The sequence below is a fragment of the Hyperoodon ampullatus genome, assembly GCF_949752795.1.
Source record: "Hyperoodon ampullatus genome assembly, chromosome: 19".
Classification (NCBI taxonomy): Eukaryota; Metazoa; Chordata; class Mammalia; order Artiodactyla; family Ziphiidae; genus Hyperoodon; species Hyperoodon ampullatus.
In genome coordinates, this window is record NC_136932.1 from 17,917,287 (window position 1) to 17,932,210 (window position 14,924).

The following is a 14,924-nucleotide window of genomic DNA, read 5'->3' on the forward strand; positions in this document are numbered from 1 at the left end:
AGAACTCCTCCAACTCAATATGGAAAAGATAAACAACACGGCAGAAAAGTGAGCAAATGACATGAAGTGGCATTCCATCAAGAGGAAAAAAGGAGGGCCAAAACTATAACAAACTGCTCAGCCTCATCAGTTGTCAGGGAATACAAGTTAAGACCATAACAAGATATTACAATACCACTCCACACCCCTAGTGAGGAAGTCCGATAACACTAAATGCAGGTAAGAATGTATCCCACTGGGAACCTACACACGGTAGGACTGGACTGGTACAGTCACCTAGGAAAACAGTTGGCATTTTCTTGTCAAGCTGAATTTTCAGACACCCTAAGTCCCAGCAACTGTGCACCAAAGTCTATACCAAAGAAAAAACTCAGTCTATACCCAAGGGAAACTCTGACCCAGGGACACCAGGTGACATGTACAAAATGTCCACCACAGCATCATTCAAAATAACTTGTAAAGGACTCCCCTGGTGGTGCAGTGGTTAAGACTCCGCCTGCCAATGCAGGGGACACGGGTTCGATCCCTGGTCTGGGAAGATCCCACAGGAAGCAGAGCAACTAAACCCGTGCACCACAACTACTGAGCCTGCACTCTAGAGCCCGCATGCTGCAACTACTGACCCCGTGTGCTGCAGCTACTGAAGCCCGCATGCCTAGAGCCTGTGCTCCACAACAAGAGAAGCCACCATAGTGAGAAGCCCGCGCACCACAATGAAGAGTAACCCCCGCTCGCCACAACTAGAGAAAGACCACACAACGGAAGACCCAATGCAGCCAAAAAAATAAATAAAATTTAAAAAAAATAATAACTTGTAAAAACAGGGGAAAATGTCCACAGACAGGAAAAAGTGATCAATTACGGTACATTCACACAATGGAATATCATACAGCACTGAACATGAATGAAATAGAGCTACAGGCAGCAGTGCGGAGAAATCTTTAAAACCTAGTAATGGGGCTTCCCTGGTGGCGCAGTGGTTGAGAGTCCGCCTGCCGATGCAGGGGACGCGGGTTCGTGCCCCGGTCTGGGAAGATCCCACATGCCGCGGAGCGGCTGGGCCCGCGAGCCATGGCCGCTGAGCCTGCGCGTCCGGAGCCTGTGCTCCGCAAGGGGAGAGGCCACAACAGTGAGAGGCCCGCGTACCGCAAAAAAAAAAAAAAAAAAACCTAATAATGGGTGGAGAAAACAAGTCTTGGAGGCTACAGACAGCAGATGTCATTTTTACAGAGTTCAAACCAAATGAAGCGGGAGTTGGTGGTATAGTGGTAAGCATAGCTGCCTTCCAAACCAAATGAAAATAAAACTAAACAATATATTATTTATTGATACATGAATTTGTAAAAAAGCAAAAGAGGGACTTCCCTGGCTGTCCAGTGGTTAGGACTCCGAGCTTTCACTGCAAGGGGCAGGGGTTTGATCCCTGGTCAGGGAACTAAGATCCCACATGCCACATGGCCAGCCAAAATAAATAAATAAATAAATAATAAAAAGCAAAGAATGATAAACACAAAGTCCAAGTTCCAGGTTTCCTCCAGGGCCGGGGCGGGGGGGGTGGGGGTGGGGGTGGCGGGCAGGACAGAGGGATGGGCAAGAGGAGTCCCGGGCGAACATGAGGGCCCTGGTAATATTCTCATTCTAAAGGTGGAGGCAGGGCTTCCCTGGTGGCGCAGTGGTTGAGAGTCTGCCTGCCGATGCAGGGGACACGGGTTCGTGCCCCGATCCGGGAAGATCCCACATGCCGCGGAGAGGCTAGGCCCGTGAGCCATGGCCACTGAGCCTGCGCGTCCGGAGCCTGTGCTCCGCAACGGGAGAGGCCACAACAGTGAGAGGCCCGCATACCCCCCCAAAAAAATAAATAAATAAATAAAATAAAATAAAATAAAGGTGGAGGCAGAATCACGGGCGATCACTCCATTCTTGTACTTCATGACATACGGTATATATATTTTTGTATGTATCAAATATCATATAATAAATATTACTAAATAAAAGAAGAAAAACCTTACATGTTTCTACATCCCACAGATACAGTGGTTAAAATAAACCTCATCATACACACACACACACACACACACAAAATCCTACCCACTCTAATCACCAGTCTCCCACCTCCAACAATATCCGAGGGACCCTGGAAAGGCAAGCATTGGAAGGGGTAGGCATCGCCGGCCCACCTCACCACCCTCCAGGTCTTCCTGGCCCCCAACCCCCAGAACAGGCCCAGGAAGGAGGCCCGTTCCAGAAGAGGACCCCTGAGGCTGCACCAAGTCCACCAGGACAGCAGGCAGAGGGGACCCCATCTGTATGACAAGGCTCAACTCCACTAGCCAGTATTGGTCCGTCCCTGAGCACAAACACTAGACCCCTGTCAGCCCCGAGATGGAGAACAGGACCCTGTTTGAACAGCACTATACAAATACACTCCCTTGGTGCATCCCCCAAAATGACCAGGCATCAGCGTTGAGGACGGAAGGGCAGGAGGCAGACTGAGCAGCTGGAGGAGGGAATTAGGAATGTCACCATCCGACAACAGCAGGAGCCAGAGCTCCTGGGGGACTACGGACTCCCCTTCCTCCCCTCCGCACCCCCGGCACTCACCTCTGCAGCTCCTTCAGGGACACTGTGATCCGGAGGCCGTGGCCCAGGACGTAGAGAGCAGCCAGGATGTCTGCCCACTGCACCATCTCCCCCAGAGGCCCGCCCTTCAGCACCCGCGGGCTGAACACGTCCCCAGACTCCTCCGTCAGGAAGCCGATGTGGACAAGGATCTGGTGGTGGAGGGGGGGACACAGAGGATCGGCACAGAGGAGCAGCAGCCCTCAGCCCTGCCACCCCCAGGGAGACCCGGCCAGCAGAAGACACTGTCTCCAGGCTGTGCCTGGAAGGGCGCTTTCTGGCACCAGAGCACAGCGGAGGGACCAAGAGGCAGAGTGACCTCGCTGGAGACACAGGTGAACAAGACGGTCACATCCTGCCCTCTAGGCGCTTATGTTCCAGATGGAAGAGGTAGACAACAGTAAACACAGACAAGAGAGAATTTCATGAAATGATAAGGACTCTGAAAGAAATAAACAGGGTGATGAGAGAGTCAGGTAAATATTTATTGCATGAACGGATGGATGGACAGACAGACAGACGAACCAATGAACCAAGGAACTTCCCCCAAACAGGCTACGTTATTCCCAGCATTCCAGGCAAATGCCATGACCCTTCTGCCTGACAAGAACAAGATGTCTACAGACTGCAGGACTCCTAAGGCGGAGGGGGTGTCACTCTGCCAGAAACATGAAAAGGGCCAGGGCTACCGCATGCATCTATCCAGACTCTGACTCCCCCTGCCCGCGGCTCAAATTCAAATAAACGCAATAAAACTTTTGTAAGGGTAGACCCCGTGTCTACTTGGCAGCCTGAGGCCCTGAGCTACCTTCCTAAGCTCTCTGAGCTCAGTTCCTTCAATGCACATAGAGGATAAGGTACCTGCTTCTGGTCCCTCCGGGTGCCCCCCAGCTTCTGCGCCAGGCGCTGGGCAGCCAGTGCCCACTGGGCCGTGAGCCGCTTGGTACGTTTCTTCATGAAGATTAGAGACTCCTTCCCGCTGCCCATCAGCTCCAGGAGGTGGGATAGATTGCTCCGGAAAACTGCCTGGAGGAGGGTCCAGACCTCAGTTCTCTAATCCTTCACCCAGCAGCCACGACACCGCCATCACCCACTGCCCTGGGCACAGGGGCTGGCACCTTCCCCGTGAGGCTGGGCCTGTTCTAGCTTCTCCAACTTTTTCTGTTTTCTTGTTTTTTGATTTTATTTTTTGGCTGCGAGCACCCGGCACATGGGATCTTAGTTCCCTGACCAGGGATCGAACCCGCACCCCCTGCACTGGAAGTGTGGAGTCTTAACCACTGGCCCACCAGGGAAGTCCCTCCCACTTTTTCTAAGAGGCCCACCAGTCCCTTCAGGGAGCCCAGCTCTCCTCCCCCAACACTCACTCCCCAGCCACACTGGTCTGTCCCAGCCCAGCTCCAATCAGCCACCTGTCCCAAGCCCTTCGTGAGGGGGTCAGCTATGACAGTTCCCAGGATCCCAGCCGCGACAAGGAAGCAGTAGGTAGTGGTCGGAGCCGGGGCTCCAAGGGCAGGGAAGCCAGGCCGCCTTTCAGTGGAGCCAGAGTAACTATATGCCTTGAAGAAGTTAACTCAGCTCTCCAGACCTCAGATCCGTCATCTATTAAATGCGATTGCATAAGGACTGCTGGGAGATTTAAGTACAAATAAAGTGGCACACAGGAAGTCCTCGATGAGTGACAGCTATTATTACCATTATTCCAGTCCATTAAGGGGGCACCTCCAGGGCCCCAGCCTGCCCCTTAAGCAGCCTCAGCTTTGCAGCATCCTGCAGAAGTCGGGACGGGCACCCGCAGGCTGGCAGGCTGGGACCAGCCCACCCACCTGGCAGAGCTGGCTGGCAGCCCCGTGCCGGCCCACTCACCTCCCACACCTACCTGGACTTTGGGGAGGGGCTTGCGGGCTCTCTGGGTGGCCGTCTGGTTCCTCCAGGGCAGCGGGGGGCAGAACCACTCGACCTCACTGAGGTAGATGAGGAAGGAACACTCGGTGCCGTCCACCCCGAAGAAGGCGTAGCAGGGGTCAGAGGTCCAGCGGGCACGCATCCACTGTGGAGAGGGCCAGCCTGGGCCAAGGAGCCAGCGCCAGCCCCATGTGCACCCTCGGTGAGCCCCTGCATGCATGTCCCTGGGGACCCCGAGGTCCCCCAGGACAGGGTCTCTGGGGCCCACCCTAAAGATGCAGCAAGGCTAGAAGCAGAGAAGAGAGACTGGACCAGGGCCCTAGGACCCAGTCCTGTGTCCTGGCTGCTGAGAGCCTCAGGGAAGGCCAGACAGGACCACCTTCCCCCAGGCCCAGAAAGAGAAGGACCCTGGGGGAATGAGGCCAGTCCAGGACACACGTGGCCAAGGTTCCAGGGGCAACAGTGGAGGTGCAGCAGCTCAGGGCCTGGCTGGTCCCTCTTCCTTTGTCCTCCGCCCGTAACCAAGAGCAGGGTTCAGCTGAAGCCAAGGTCAGGGAGCAGCCTCTGAGGGGGGCCAGGGCTGCAGCCAGGGCAGGACTCATCCACAGTGACCCCCGCCTGGTCCCCAAGGAAGGGGTCTGCGGTGCCAACACCCCACGCTCTTAGGGATTTCAGCACCAGGGAGGGGGCTGGCTTTTATGCCTGTGGACTGGCTCCCCGGATGGACAGACTTCATGCAGTCAGAGGTGGGACCCTGGAGGTGGGGACAGGGAGGGGGTCTCTGCATCCAGCTGGTCAGCTGGGCCGGGAGGGAGGGGGAGAGAGAATGAGGTCCACACCTTGTCTGAATTTGTTGGGAATCAGGCCGCTTGCTGGTGGTGCCATACGTATACTTAATAGTTCGTCTGCTGTAAGAAAGTACTGAAAACCCTGCAACATGACCCATCCTGGGACATTTGGGTTGGTGCCCCAGGCAGATGGCCCAAGCAGAGAAGTGGTTTCCCTGAGGCGGGCCTCTGCCAGCTAGTGCCAGGTTCTGGGTCCAGAGGTCAGGCAGAGAGGCCCTTGATGGTGGATATCCCTGCCAGGAGCAGAATCGCAGAGCTAATCTGGGGTATGGCCCCTGTGGAGGAGGGGCCCCTGGTCATCCCCACCCTCAGGCCCAGGCCTCACCTCTACCTTCCCTGAGCAGTCAGGGAACTTGGGGTCACTGGGTGCCTCACACTGGTCCCGCCGGCCTTCAGACACTACAGGGAGAGAAGGTCACCTTGCTGGGGACCTGAGTCCAAGGAGGAGCGCGGTACAGAAAGCGTGAGGCAGGTGGGCTGGCCTGGGGTGGGGCAGTGCAGGAGCCCACTCTGCCCTTGGCCTGAGTTTTCTCCCCTGAAAGGCCACCACCAGGGGGTCCCTGTGCCTGGGGTGCCCCCTCTTCCAACACTCCCACCCTCCTTAGGGGGTTCAGAACCAGTGCGGAGCTGGTCTGAATGGCTATGAACCAGCTTTCTGGACAGGCAGACCTCGGGCATCCACCCAAATGTACTCCTGACTTTTTGACGGGGGCAGAGGTTGGGCCTCCCAGCCTGATGCCCCCACATCAAGAGGAATGGAAGGGGCCGCCCAGGGACGGCGGGGTGAACCCTGAGGCACCCCACTGAGAGCCCGACGCAGGGCCCCCGGGAGCCAGGGCAGCTGCCGTGGGGAGAAATCAGGGCCCCACCCCGGACGCCCCACCCTGTACTCTGGCCTCCTGGGAGTAGAGGGGTGCCCCCGGCCCCCACCCTTGCCGTGCAGGAGCAGGCTGTGGCGCAGGATCTGGTCCACCTTCACGGCGATGTCCGAGACATTCTGGGCTATGGCCTGGATCCGCTCCATGAGGCCGGCCCCGGGGGGTAGCCTAAGTGGGAGAAGCCAGGGTGAGCCTGCCGCGGTCTCCTTCCCAGGCAGGGCAGGCCTCAGCCTGCCAGCAAAGGCAGCGGGACCGCAGGGCCCCCAGCACCCAGACACCGCCCTGCACCAAACGGAAAGGTAGCGATGGGTAAAGTCAGGCCAGGAAATGGAGCCGCTGCTGCCCCAGCCCAGGCTGGAGGGGCTCGCTAACCATCAACCCACGTGGCATGCATCTGGGAAAGCCCACATCTGCAGGTGCCAGGCGTGTCTGCACACGTGTGAAGGGCAGTGTCTGAGGCTCACATGGGCAGAGGAATTCCATTCAAGAGCCTGCACGAGATCTGTCTAGGGATCTCCAGGTGACGGAGGCCCTTCTCCTGAGCACAGCCGGCTGCCCTGAGTCTGTTTTCTCTATTTTCTCCCAGAGGAGTTGTATCTTGCCAAAGTAAATTCCACCCAGAGCAGCCTGGGGACTTGCCAACTATTAAACCTCTAGTAAATTATTGTTGGGCTCCCAAGAATGAATTCTTCCCAGGATCCTAAATGAGTTTAGTGCCATAAACATCACAGCCCTCCACCTCATCATCAATACTCGTGCTGCCTTTATTTTTGGAGAATTTATTTCCTGGTGTTGATTACCACTCCCCTCAGAGAAGTTTATTAGACATCAGATGCAGTATTTATCTCATTGCAAAAACTTCTATTGAGACAGATCCCACTCGGCTGGCACGTGGGTCTCAGAGCAAGGAAGGCTCTGGAGGCCCTTCTCCAGGAAGCTGCTTACTTTTTCTGAAGACGATAATTCCAATTCCTTTGATTTTCACCACCTCCTCTGGCTTCGCAGGCCCCGTTTAAGCTCCATTTATCCCTTTACAAGGACTTTATTATAAGGTCTTTATTGCCGCACATAATGAGAATTATACGAAGGAGGATTTTTCCAACCTGGGCTCCTCTGGGGTCTGTAAACCCCACCTCTCACCAGAGGAGGCACAGTGGTGCCCCTCCTTGGCCACCTGGCCCCTTGGGCCGCCCCCCGCCCCCCCCACCTCTACCTTCTATAAGGAGAGGAAGGGCGTGGCTCCATCCACAGAGAAAGGCAACTGGGATGGGAGACATGGAGGTGGGGGTGGGGACAGAAGGCAGAGGTGACAGGAAGGGGGTGACAGACGAGCCCTCCACACACATATACACATGTGCACACACACATACACACATGTGCACACACAGTCCAGTCCACCCTCTCCAAACTCTAATGGAAAATGGCATTGCCGTTTATTCACTTCCTGCTGTAACAAATGACCACATACTGGGGGGGCTTAAAGCAACACAAACGTCTTCTCTCACACTTCTGGATGCCAGAAGTCTGAAATCAAGGTGTCGACAGGGTTGGTTCCTCCTGGAGGCTCTAAGGGAGCATCTGTCCCAGCTTCTGGCTGGGACCAGCGGTCCTCCGTGTTCCTGGGCTAGTAGATGCATTACTCCAGTCTCCTCCGCCTCTGTCTTCACTGTCTTCACTTGGCCTTCTTCTGTGTGTGTCCGAATTTCCTCTTCTTATAGGGACACCAGTCATTGGATCAGGGCCTACCCTGATCCAATATGACCTCCTCTTAATTTGATTACATCTGGTAAGACCCTATTTCTAAATAAGATCCTATGCATAGGTACCGGGGGTTAGAAGGTCAACATATCCCTTTGGAAGACACAACTCAACCTTCAACAACTTTCTATGAAATTACAAATAAGAATGAGCAAAGACATATAAGATGATGTTTCTTTTGCTCAAGAAAATCCTCAGGCAGGAAGTAGCAATATTTCTCCTTGGTCTTCAGATTGTCAAGGAATGCTGTAGGGAAGAGAACAGTCAGTTCATCTCCACTTTACAGTGACCCACAAGGAGATGAGCTGAAGCTCTGCCTCTTATGAGCTGTGTGACCCTGGGCAAGTCACTTAGCCTCTCTGTGCCTCCGGCTCTCATCTTTGAAAATGGAGGAGAAAGGAACTTCCCTGGTGGTCCACTGGTTAGGACTCTGCACTTTCACTGCAGGGGGCCCGGGTTCGATCTCTGGTCAGGGAACTAAGATCCTGCAAGCCGTGCACACGGCCAAAGTAAAAAATAAATAAAAATTTTAAAATAAATAAAAAATCAAATAAAATGGAGGAGATAGTGGCACCTCCCTCATGGCACTGGGGGGACTCAGTGAGGAAATGTGTAAGGCACACAGAACAGCAGTGCCTGCGTGAAAGCAGCCCTGTCTGTGTTAGCGATCATTATTGTGGAGGTGGGGTTGGAGCTGCGGCAGAAGGGATTTGGGCTGGACCATTGTTTCTCAACCTTTTCTCATTATCACCCCCTTAAGGAGCCTTTTTAGACATTGTTTCCCCTTCTCACCCTCCCCCCTTGAAATGTTACCGCCACGGATATTCTGCAGATCTGTTTACACTCTATAGCCTGTGGAGGGCCAGAAACCACTGTAGTAGCTAAAATTACAAGAGCGAATTTTCACCCTTTAGGGGGTGATACACACCCACTGACAATGCCTGGGCTACAGCAGAGAAGGAACGTGATGACCGTGATGACCTTGGTGTCCGTTGGGCTCTGAAATAAATTCTGAATGAGGGTCATAGAATGCTTTCCCCACTGACCTCCAGGGACAGGATGGACACTGCACTGCCTGGAAGGTGCATTTTGGTGATGGAGGGAGGCGGCCACAGGGCAGAAGGCCAGACCTGACAGCTGCTGGGTCAGGGCTGGCCCAGAGCAAGGGCGGCTGAGGCCCAACAGGAGGGGCTCCCAGGTGGAGAAGGACTGGGTGCCCTCCAGCTTCTAACCAGAGACCTTAGGGCACAAGTAACCCCTGTGTGGGACCAGTGGGGGTCCTGCCAGGTCCCTGGAAACTTTGGAAGGGACCCCACCTCACTTCAAGCCTTCCTGAAGGCACCTCTCCGTCCAGGTTCTGCTCCATCCACCTCTCTGGGCACCCCCATGCCTGGGGGTGGTTATGAGTGGCTGGTTTAAAACCCCCAAAGGAGTCCTGCGCCTTCAAGGACAGAGATTTGCTTTCATAAGTGGAGCCTGGTACTGCCCCACACGGGCCACATGCCCAGAGCTCCATCACTGTGCTGGGTTGAATAGTGTCCCCCCAAAATTCACATCTACCTGGAACCTCAGGATGTGACCTTATTTGGAAATAGGGTCACTGCAGAGGTAACTAGTTAAGATGAGGTCACACTGGAGGAGGGTGGCCCTAAGTTCAGTTGCTGGTGCCCTTATAAGAAGGCCGTGTGGAGACACCCAGGGAGAAGGAGGCCACGTGACGATGGAAGCAGAGACTGGAGTGACGTGTCTACAAGCCAGGGACACGTGAAGCCACCAGAAGCTGGAAGAGGCAAGGAAGGATCCTCCCTCGGAGACTTCAGAAGGAGTGAGGCCCTACTGATACCTAGATTGTGGGCTTCCAGCCTCCAGAATGGAGAGAAAATAAGTCTCTGTTGTTTTAAGACGCCTGGTTTGTGGTCAGTTTTTACGGCAGCCCTAGGAAACGAAACACAATCACCATCTGCAGAATTGAGGGAAAACGGCTTTTAATCCATTACAGAAAAAGAGCCCAGGTTCTCCTGCCACCCTGCTGTCAGGAACGGTCTTATCTCCCACCCATCCTCCTCTTGCAGAAGTCCAGCCTCCATCCTGCTGCTCCTTTCATGGGAGATGAAGAGCCACGGGGGAGCGGGGGGAGCCCTTGACTCCTCCCACTTCTAGGTCCATGACTCTCCACATTATTTGGAGACTTATTGGACCAAGAAAGGGCCCCAGAGTCTGAGGTCCTGGATTCAAATCCTGGTTCCACTGGAGAGCTGTGTGACCTTGGGCAAGTTATCTAACCTCTCTGAGCCCCTTTGATTTATAACCCTTTATATGAGGGTTAGCTCATATAAAATCTGAATAATCTCAACTACCTCACAAAGTGATGAATTGCAAGGATTAAACATGAGGCTGACTGTCAAGTGCTCAGCATACAGTAAGTGCTCAATAAATGCTTGAGATGCTTTCACTCCCTACCTATAGTGGTCACCCCATCCCTGAGAGGAAGTCTTGTAAGTCTAACTACGGAGCAAAGCAATTTACTTTCGGGGAGATTCAGCAATTTTCATCTGATAAGCATTTTTTGCATAAAACATATCACCAGCCCCGGCTTTAAAACAGTGCAGATGGCATCTGTCTGATTTAACAAGTTCAACTTGTTCAAAACAGAATTACTTGGCATCTCTATTATTATACTGGACTTAGCATTTGCACAGCACTTTCTATTTTCAAATAATATAGGATTAGGCTTCTCTCCCTGGGAAGCTTTTTTTTTTAATGACAATCAAAGAAGATGTCGCGAGACCTCAAACCGCAGCACATCTATGACTTGGGAAATGCTTCCGTGGAAAAGAAAAAGGGGGGATGGATTGGGGAGCCGGTGTGCAGCTGCCTGCAGCTAACTGTGTTGTCACCACGGGGTCAGGGTGGTGGCAGGGCTGGCTTCCCCATCAGGCCCAGGCAGTTCAGTACCAGGGCCCATAGTGCTTTTAGGGGTCCATGAAAGTGTTTCCATCTCTTTAAACATCGGGAAACAATTGCAGGTCAAAGAAAAGGTTTTAATATGTAATGTTACTATATGCCTCTTTCTGCCAATGTGGTCATAAAATATTATTTTGCTATTGGTTAAACTGTGTCCCCCCCGGTCCCACCCAAGTTTGCCCAGGGGATCAGCCTTGCTCTGTCCCCTTCCAGGCCCGGGACTCTGGAGGTGCCTGGGCTCCAGGCTGAGGCAGGTTTGACCCAGGCCTTGCACTTCCTCCAGTAGCAAAAGGTTCCTCCTGAGCCAGTGTGGGAGGGGCCCCACGAGCACCCCAGCAAGAGGAGTGAGGTTCTCTGGCCCCAACCTGTAATCTGTAGGTGCCAGGCAGGGGCAGGAAAGCTGGGGACATTCTGCATTATCACACCAGCCCTAAGGGTCCAGCCATCCTCTCTGCCCTCCCCCACCAATGTGATAGTCACGTGGTTGCCCGGCTCTCAGCACCACAGGGCAGTGCAGACAAGGCAGGCAGGCTCGGCCCCCTCCAGCCCTAAGACCTGGGCCAGTCCTTTTCCTGTCTGAGCCCAGTTCCCTCAGACCTGTCAAATGCAGACCTGAATAGGATCTTCCTCACTGGGTCGCTGGCCAAGGTCAAAGTTCATAATATGTACCTAGTAGGGGGTAGCCGCTTTTATTATTCTCATCATTAATCATTATTACTGCTACTTCAGTTAGCTCTGAAACTGGCCCAGAGAAGGTAAAATGATTTCCCAAGGTTGTACTGCAGGCTGGGGACGGGGCGGAGACTCAGACACTCGTGCTCTGTGCCAGCCCTGTTCCCTCCCACTGTATTTGCAAAATAACTAAACATGCTCAGACTGTGAGCCCTGGGCCTCTGTGCACACATACTAAAGTACCAGGCATTCCACCAAAATGATCAATTCTTACTTGGAAAGTAAAAGAAGGCCAAGACAGGCCCCTGGTCACCCGCCCACCCCACTCCTCAGCCCCAGGGAGCCCCCCCCCGGGGTATTCGAAGCATCCATGGTTCTTTAAATCCTCAAACACCTATCTGAGCATCCCTCACTCACACTGACAGACTGGCCACCAGCCCCTCCTGCTCGGGCGTAAGTGGCTTCCTGGAGCCAGCCAGCCTCCAAGGTGCAGCCAGCCTCTGAGCACTGGCCCAGGGTCCCCTGAAGAAGTAACCAACACCACAGGCCACCCACTGGCCTCAGGACACTCTGCTCCCTCCACCACCCAGGGCCAGGGGCCAGGGGCCAGAGGCCAGAGCCAAGCAGGGAACTCTGGCTCCAGCTGGTAGCCAGTGGCCACCTCCCCCCAGGACACCAGCTCCAGGCATCACCTCCCATAAGGCCAGGCCCCCAAAAGGCCCCCTTGAGGCTTGGCCCCCTCCTCCTAGTCCCACGAGGCCATCGCTGATTCCAGCCCTCAGTCCCCTGGCCCTGAGCGCGAACTCTCCAGGAAGCCGCGGGAAGGAGGTTTAATTTCGAGTTCCTCCCGTGATTTATGAGGGTTTCATTCAATTAATGAGATATTGATTTCTGCGCACCCAGCCAGCATGCTTGCTGCGAGTTGTTATTTTACTATGAAACTGATCGCTTTCGTTTTAAAACACAGAGACTCGCGCTCACAGGTGCCCGCAGACACACGTACCAAGACGTGTTGTAGACAAACACTACAGCCAGAAACACAAGCACTACAGACAGGAGATGTGTACTTTCTGTCTATCTGTCTACCTCTCACGCACACTACACAGGACACAGGAAACCCCCAGCCTGGTGTCCAGCCTTCCCTGCATTTTTACTGCTCTCCTCCTCTATTTCAGCCCCTCCGTCATTCCCATCAGAGGTCCTGATGCTGTGAGTGCCCCCAAGTGATGACTAAGGACCTGCCTGCCCTCCCCAAGTAAGAGCAGAGAGGACTCCTTCTCTCCTGCACCAAGAAGTATATATACACGTACGTGTACACATATATATTTATATTAGATAGGCATCTTCCCACTATTGATAGGAAGAGAGTTGGAGTTGGACTGCGTGTGGTTTCATCACTTGGGGAAGGGAGTGGTACCCCATGGGCGGGGCAAAGCCGGACTACAGGGGACAGAGGCCCCACTCACACCCCAGGGCCCAGACTTCCCCTGGAGGATTTTCCTTTTTAACATCTCGTATGTTTATTCTATTTAAGACATGTTGAGATCCTGCTACATACGCCTTGTATCTTGCCTCTTTTACTTAGACTGTATGAATAAATACATTGCCAGTCAGTAAATCTCTCTTAAAACATATTTTTTAGTGGTTACATTTTATTCCATCACAGATATCCCTACTGTACTGGCCCTTTTCCTATTGTCTTCTTAATAATAGTGCTTTTGGGCTTCCCTGGTGGCGCAGTGGTTGAGAGTCCGCCTGCCGATGCAGGGGACACGGGTTCGTGCCCCAGTCGGGGAAGATCCCACATGCGAGCGGCTGGGCCCGTGAGCCATGGCCACTGAGCCTGCGCGTCCGGAGCCTGTGCTCCGCAACGGGAGAGGCCACAACAGTGAGAGGCCCGCGTACCGCAAAATAATAATAATAATAATAATAGTGCTTTTAAGTATCTTCACAGTACATGTGTCTATTTGGCTGTACCCTCAAGGATAAAAGTCTTATAATTAAAACATACTTGTCAGTTTGATAAGTTAAACCATTTCTTAAGGGTGGGATTTTTATTATTAATTAAGCTGAATTCTTTGTCCTGTTGAATGTTCCTTTGCCTCAAATTCTGCTTTGTTCGCTATAAACACTGCCATCTAAACTTTCTTTCTGTTTGTGTGTCCTGGATACATTTCCTTTTATTCTTAATTTCTGAGTCGTTTGTTTTTAGGCCTGTCTTACAAATGGCATATAATTCGATGTTGAGAACCTCTGTCTTTGTTAGGGATGTTTAACCCTTCACGCTTCTGTCACATTTGATAGGTGTCTGCGCTGGAGTGACCTTCTCACCCAGCCGCCAACTACCCCCGACCCCCACCAGTCTGGCCTCTCCCCAGCCCAGGAGCCAGACACGCCCCCAGATCTGTCCTGTTAGGAAGGGGCAAATCCAGAGGCTGGGCCCAGCACAGGGCCTGAGAGAAGTGAGGCATATCTTTTAAAACTGAGCCCAAAGTCATCTTAACCGGTAGCGTCTCCCCACCCTCACACATAGAACCCCAGGGAAGCTACGTTCCCCGGCACCTGGCCCCGCCAGCACAGAGATGACCAGGAATGTCTAGAGGCGTTTTTGAGCTTTTAAATAAAGCTTAAAAAAAATTGGGACAAAAACCTCAACTCCTCACCCACAGACAAGAATTTTGATGTATCTTCCTTCCTGCCGTCTCCTCTGCACAGGGACAGGGTGCTGGCTCCCTCTCCCTAAGAGGCTCGGACACTCTTTGAGGACAGAGATCTCTGACTTCTGTCTCCTGGGTCTTCACTCATCCCTGACGCTCCAGCCCAGACCGCGCACACAGTAGGCACTCAACAAATACGGACCGGCTTGAACACAGATAGCCTCAAATCCTGGCCGCATTTGCCACTGCAGAGAAGCCTTATGGAAAATTCAGAGATCACTACTATTTGGTTTTAGGATACATAATATGATGCCATTTGCAACAAATCTGCAAATAATCCCAAATTTTGTTTTCCTCGGCTAAAAAAGGCAAATTTGTTTTCCCTGAGGATAAACCAGCCATGAGTGGGAGGCACAGCCCAGAAGCTTCCAAAGGGCAGAAGGAGGGCAGTGGGGGTTGTTCTTTTTTAAGCCACAGATAATTGTAAAGTGAGAAATCCAAGTGCAGGTCACTGAAGAGTTTGCTAGAAACACAGCAGGGTTCGTGTCTGCAGGATTCTGGCGCCTGCCAGCTCCATGTTGACAGCCCGGAGGGGGACAGGTGGGGAGGGGGCTGCGGTGTTT

General features: G+C 53.2%; 1 protein-coding gene across 2 annotated transcripts in view; it reads right to left on the reverse strand.

The window, feature by feature from the left end:
- MGAT5B (alpha-1,6-mannosylglycoprotein 6-beta-N-acetylglucosaminyltransferase B) overlaps positions 1-14,924 on the reverse strand; it is a gene marked incomplete at its 5' end in the record, with an annotated part of 67,517 nt that overhangs the window by 36,389 nt on the left and 16,204 nt on the right. For both annotated transcript variants that reach the window (XM_079724950.1, XM_079724949.1), the window contains 5 exons: positions 2,602-2,771; positions 3,481-3,645; positions 4,499-4,669; positions 5,698-5,771; positions 6,303-6,418. In XM_079724950.1, coding sequence (XP_079581076.1) covers positions 2,602-2,771; positions 3,481-3,645; positions 4,499-4,669; positions 5,698-5,771; positions 6,303-6,418 — 696 coding nt within the window. The remainder of the gene's footprint in view (positions 1-2,601; positions 2,772-3,480; positions 3,646-4,498; positions 4,670-5,697; positions 5,772-6,302; positions 6,419-14,924) is intronic.